The sequence below is a fragment of the Coniophora puteana genome (assembly GCF_000271625.1).
Source record: "Coniophora puteana RWD-64-598 SS2 unplaced genomic scaffold CONPUscaffold_26, whole genome shotgun sequence".
Taxonomy (NCBI): domain Eukaryota; kingdom Fungi; phylum Basidiomycota; class Agaricomycetes; order Boletales; family Coniophoraceae; genus Coniophora; species Coniophora puteana.
The window spans coordinates 32765-38929 of record NW_006913078.1 but is presented as its reverse complement, the minus strand read 5'-3'; the positions used below and the strand labels follow the sequence as shown (position 1 = coordinate 38929).

The 6165-nt window shown below is 48.7% G+C and overlaps 2 protein-coding genes across 2 annotated transcripts; one reads left to right on the top strand and one right to left on the bottom strand.

The window, feature by feature from the left end:
* Positions 1–47: 47 nt before the first annotated feature.
* On the top strand, positions 48–224 carry CONPUDRAFT_68149 (uncharacterized protein; the record flags this gene model as incomplete). Its single annotated transcript, XM_007777688.1, has 1 exon — positions 48–224. A coding segment is annotated over one exon (177 nt), but the record flags the coding sequence as incomplete, so codon positions are not given.
* Positions 225–1006: 782 nt separating this feature from the next.
* Positions 1007–2606, bottom strand: CONPUDRAFT_78408 (uncharacterized protein; the record flags this gene model as incomplete). The annotated part of the gene is made up of 3 exons (XM_007777687.1): positions 1007–1018; positions 1068–1846; positions 1919–2606. The coding sequence occupies 3 exons, from the start codon at positions 2604–2606 to the stop codon at positions 1007–1009; spliced, it is 1479 nt and encodes a 492-aa protein (XP_007775877.1).
* Positions 2607–6165: the final 3559 nt, after the last annotated feature.

Sequence of the window (6165 nt, the reverse complement as noted above, 5' to 3'; positions counted from 1 at the left end):
CAAGCATAATTCTGACTTTCCTGTTATCACTTTGATGGCATGCAACTTTTTTGACAATACCTGCTACTTCGGTGTCTGTCGAGCGTCTATTCTCAGGTTCACGTCATGTATGTCGCGATTCTCGTTCCTCGCTCAAGGCATCAACAATTACTAAGGTTATGTGTACGAAAAAATGGTTGGAGGATCCTGACTTGTTCTTCCAAACTGTTATAAAGACTAGATAGTGTAATGTAAACTGTTTATAATCGAATACTATACACGGTTTATTCAAATACAACTTTTTCTGTTTAAATTTACGCTAGGGTGTATACGTAAACTAAATGGTTGGAGCCCTACCGGGTACCAGTGTTTATAATGAGGTGAAGATACCCACCAAGTGCTCACTTTCGTACAAAACAAACTTGAGTTGAATTTATATCCCGCACCCACCAACACCAGCAACCTAAAAAGCGGAACATGCTGTATTTGGTAGTCATATCCCTACGCCGCCCCGCGAACGTTTGGTCGAAAAAGTACAGTAGTTTCTAACAAAGTGAACAACAGGCTCTCACACCGCTACAGCATATCAGAATTTTCCTGAAGGCTTAGCTGAGGACAAAAACGTAGGATGGATAATTGCACGTATAACCACCAAAGTATCCAAGAAAGTATCAGTACGTAGTTGTTCTACCGCGTTCGGGGTTTGTGCGGAACGAGCACCGCACGTTAAGATCAAAAAGGAAATGCCTATCATATCATAAGGTCAAACAAAGGTCAACAAAGCTTACCATAATTGTGAAGATACAAGTTACTACTATACCAAACTAACGAAACAGAAGCGGGGTTAAGGCTACAAACCATAACAACAGATCTGTAACCTACTCTGACCCGTAATCATGATGAGGTAGTGGACATTCCTGCACTACACTCGCACGGTCCTATAGGTTGTCAATATTTGGGCGGGGAAATCTTTAGCAATGGGTTATAATTGAAAGGGCGGAGTCTCTTCAGAGACACGGACAGGTGATCACCCTGTCAACTGATTATAGACGTGTTACAGAAGACATAGCCAGGTCAGATCAACGCACCTCCGAGCCGGATTCACCCCTCTTGCGCTTCCCGACTGCGTCGGACTCATCTCCGGCGCCTTCCTGATATATACTGTTATCGGCCCGCGACGGGTGTCCACTGCGACCGTTTGAGGCTGAATCCCGGCCTTCAACACGATCCAATCCCTCCTCTACCCGCAAAAGGACAGATAGCGCGCGGTGGGTGAGCTGGTCTTCCTCGCCTAGTGAAGTGAGGAGGGCTGTGATGGATGGAGCATCAACATGTTCATCTATGTCGATGCCATGTTGGTTCCGAAGATGCATTCGAATCGAGAACAGCAGGTCAGAGAACTTGCTTCCCCAGCGACGTGCGGCATGGATTGAAGGCTTGAGGGATGACGTTTCCAGATCGCACTCGTCTTTAGCGTGGTCCACCCGGGCCTTGCTGTCCTCCTCAGCTGTGCTACCGCCTTCCTTGCCGTCCCCATCTGCGTGACTCTGATCCTCCATCTCAGCGTCAGCCTCTCCCTGACTCTCGACCTCGATTATAGAGTCAGACGGGTCCCCATCTGTGTCATCCTTGTCATCCTGCTTCCCTTTGCCAAGAAGTACCTTGCTCGGAGATCCGGGACCCTCGGCGCCAGCGTCTGTCCGATAACGACGTGTAGCTTCCTCTTCCTCGTGTACGATGACCTTGACCAACCGATTCACTGTATCCGGAATGACGATAGGGGAATCACCCATTTTGACGGTACCTCCTCCCCCGGTTGTGTCACAGGGGTCGTCAGTACGCTGCTGGACATACTCGACCCAGTCAACTGGGATAGACGATGTTCATCAGCCACTAGAAACAAGAAATGCGATGAGAATGGATCGAGATCAGTGCTTACTGGATTGGAATACGTCCGGCTTCCGGTCGTAATAGACGTAGTTGAAGTCTACGTTGCAATCTTTGAGGAGATTGTCCCGCTCTCGCATGCCGTATTGCCCGTATTTGACCTCAAGCCAGAGGTGGTACTCGAAAGAGGGGCACCGCCAATCATTTACATCCTTCGCACCTTCCTTCCTCCGATGATGAGCAGAGCCAACATACGCCTCTCGAACGTCATGTAGATACTTGATGTAACGGAACAAATGATTGAGAGCATCCAATGTGTCAACCTCGCTTTTCTCTGATAGATTTTTCAGCACAAGCTTGAACACCTCATACTTGTAGCTAAGTATGCACAGTGCCTGGTGGTACTTCGGGGGCGCAAACGCGGAGACAACACCAGTCAAGTCAGGTCCTGTGAGACGGAGTAAGTTATGTTCCGTGTTGACGTAGCTTCGCCTGCTGAGAAGGATTCCGTGCAGCTGAGAGGGGACTGTGGTAGAAGGATAGGGGATAGCTGTAGAGCGCACCATGGAACTTGCCAGCTCGTCGCGAACGAAGCATGCACCTGGGGCTACTTTCACCCCTCGGAAGTGCACCAAGCAATTTTTTAGAGTTTGCTTCACCAAACAGAGCCAAAGTCGGTTTGGGGGATTTGGTCCTCTCATGACCGCCCACAGATATGTCATTTCTCGCGCTCCGCTCATCTCGTAGCCTTCTGCATGTGTGTATTATAAAAAATGTATAAAAAGCACGCAGAGAGATGAGCTCTTTGGTTTGTACAGAGGTAACGGGGCATTGTTATACTTGCATTATATCAACTACGCCTGATGAAGTTCCCGATGCGCGTGAACGGGCGGAGATTAAACTAGTTTTCCTAACAGCGTATCCGGGTCGTGTGAGGGTGCCCTGGGTCAGGCCGGCCTTGACACCTGAGGCACCGGTGAATCGGACGGCTGAGAAGATCCTTAGAACGATGCATTGAGCGATTGTAAATCTTATAAACACTGTTTAACCCGTGCAGAGGGATAATAAGGGTTTAAATAGATATTTATATCTCCAAGGCGATCAGAGGCTAAGGAAAAGATTTAAGATATGTCAGCAATGGCGACTCAAAACAATTGAATGCATCGTTGCTATGGCAAGATTTATAACATTTATGACGGATCGAAGCGGTGAGAAGATTGTAAATAGAAACTTGAACCGTATGTGTATGAAGAGGATAAAAACGACCCTTGGCGGGCCAATCAGAAACCTTGAACAGGCGGACGATTTTAAATCGTTGCAACAATATAGAAGGTGTTCCTAGGAAAAATGACACAGCATCGCAGATTTATAGAAAGTTTTAAAATTCATCCCCGCATCGATGACCACAAAAGATCCTTTCGGATCTATTCAAAATCAATAGAGCCGCTGGGTTTAAAGTCTTTGTTACCATCTTCCGTCCCCGTCCACTGTAAAAGTGATTCAAAACCTTTTATTATCTCGAGTGCCTGGTAATATTTTTCAAGATACGTAAAATCTTCCGCAGGATCTTTCTAACAATCTCCTCGCGTGTCCGATTTGCCGGTGCCTCAGGTGTGAGTACGTGTCCTCATGTATCGGTATGGAATCGGTTGCTCGCTGACCCGCTCCTCTCGGCTAAAGTCTGTGACAGATCCACGGCCATCCGTAATGCTTACCGCGCTTTGCAATAAAACGCGGAATCGCGCCGTTGTCCAGGTCGGACCCAGAAGCGATGTATTGTTCCCATGCTCATGCAGATGCTCGCTCGCACTGTTCACACGCGACACGATACCGCCCTTGCACCCCCAATGCAACACGGCACCCTCAATGCAACAGGGCGTGTTTTCCCTTTTGTTCACGCTACAGTTTGTTTTGGGCTGGGGAAACACATCTATACAAGCCTACAGGTCAATATATGATACAGTTTTCTAAGAAACAGGTCAGGGAGAGCGCATTCAACGCATGTTGCATTGAGGGTGCCATGTTGCATTGGGGTGCAAGGGCGGTACAAGTCGCGTGTCGCGTGTTACAGTAGGGAACTCAAATACCGCATTGTTATCAGGTACAATAGGGCAGCAGGCAAATTGGAATTGACCTCCACTGCCAAGTGCCAATCCTTCCCTGTTGAATGCACCAAGTCCCCGCTACTAGTTCACGGGCTCTCTCCGGGAAGTTCCGACACGCGGCCTCATCCAACGTTGCGATTCCGCGTTTTATTGCAAAGCGCAGTAAATTTCCAAAATCGATTATACCTAATCAGGCTTACGGGAGCAAAATGTTAGATCAGATGGAACAACTAGAGTCCCTGCGGTTTTTGAAGTGACTTCCGAGAACTTGAAATAACGTGTGTTTGGACAGTCCAGCGCGCCGGTCGAGTAGCTGTACCCCTGATGTAACACGGCACCCTCAATGCAACAGGGTATGTTTGCTTGTTTAGTCACGCTAAAGTTTCTTATGGGCTGGTGCAACGCGTGTATACAAGCCCACATGTTAATATTAATATATGACACAGTTTTCGAAGAAAAAGACCAGCGAGAGCGCATTCAGTGCATATATTGCATCGTGGGTGCAAGGGCGGTACACACACTCTCACCCTCGCTAGCCACCATCCCGACTGGCACAGATCTCGTCACCAATATGATAAATGGTACACACGAGGCTTCAACAACTTCACCGGAACTTCCAGCAACCATATAGACCCCATCGCTGCGGAGCTTCCCGGATGGGCCGGGATGGCCAGCAATGCTTCAACCAGACCAGCGTCCGCGTTTCAAACACACTTCCCGATCCTTCACTAGCTTCACTCAGAGCCAAACAACACGGCCGAGGCCAAGGAAGCGGGTATCTGAGCCGCGCGCAATGGCTTTCAGAACGTCAGCATACCCTTCCTAGCGATGGGGAATTGGATGAGGGCGAGTCCTCAGGAGGTGCGGGAGGGTTAAGCACAGCCTTAACCGTGCCTGAGTGTCGTTCAGGAAGATGCCAAAGTAGTTGGGGAAATCATGGCAGAGAACCCGAAGGTCGGTGGGAGGCATTCTTATCTTCTCCGTCCGTGGGAATTAACTGCTAATACATAACGCTGATAATTACTCGTATATTCAAAATTATGCCCGGCTTGGCATTGTACATGTTTGGCTGTGTGGCTGGGGCATATCTCGCGTTAGTGCTCGGTATTTGTATACGATGTAGGGCTCTGGACTGCATGACAGATGTCCACGGGCACTGTGTCTCCTCGTGTTCGAGTTTTCCTTTCCAGTGCAATGGGATGGCGACTCTCAACGAGCAGCATCGTAGGACAAGATCCTTAAGTGCCGTAGCGCAGCGAGGCTGCCTTGTTGCCGATAACGCATGCGGTTGTGGGGTTTTTTTGTTGATCCTATGCATATCAGCATTTCAAATGTACTCCGGGGCCCTAGTAGCACAAAGTGCAAGACGATGCCAGGTAATACTCAAGTGCGTTTCTCTCTATGCCATCTATTGCCTTGACCAATCCGTTTCGAGGGTCGTGTCACAATCGGCAGGAGCGGCGCCGACGCAAGACCTGGGTATTCTATGGAAAGGATTGCCTATTGAGATATGTATAGACGACTGAATACACGGAGACGCACTTGGGAGTTCGACGGAAAGGACGAAGAACATCCGGGGTGCGATGCGTGAGGATAATCAAACGCTGACAAAGATACTGACTGACTCACGTGCGAGGTGCTTCACTACTGCTACGCCGGCGTTCTACCGTGTCGCCGACAGCTGCTTATGGTGTCGCTCATTATCACGTTGCATTTACATCTACAGTCATTTGCATTCCAACCCGGAAAACGCGCGTCTCGCGGTGTGTTTGTTCTGGACAAAGCTTCGCCATATATGGTAGTCACGCGCGAGCTTTTGATACTCCGACGTGACTTCAGCTTTACAGACGCTGCTGTTGTGCCTCGCAGTCGACACACACTGTAACACAACCCGCGCCAGAGAGTTTTGTTTAGTAGAGTTGATAAAGTTAGAGCATAGTGATACCGATCTATCTCACCACAATACCTAAGTCATGTCGCCTTAGATCAGCTCGGAAATATACCACAAATCACTGAGTGGTTTTTTGACGAATAAAACACTGTGCCTAGGTCAACTTGGAGCCTCAGATTGTTGCCCGAACCGGCACTTAGATCCTCTTCTGCAACATCTACGAAATAATTTATCACTATCGGAAGACAGGCAGTATTGACTGAGTCCAATTCCTGGCCTTAGGCCTCGGGACGTGCACGGATT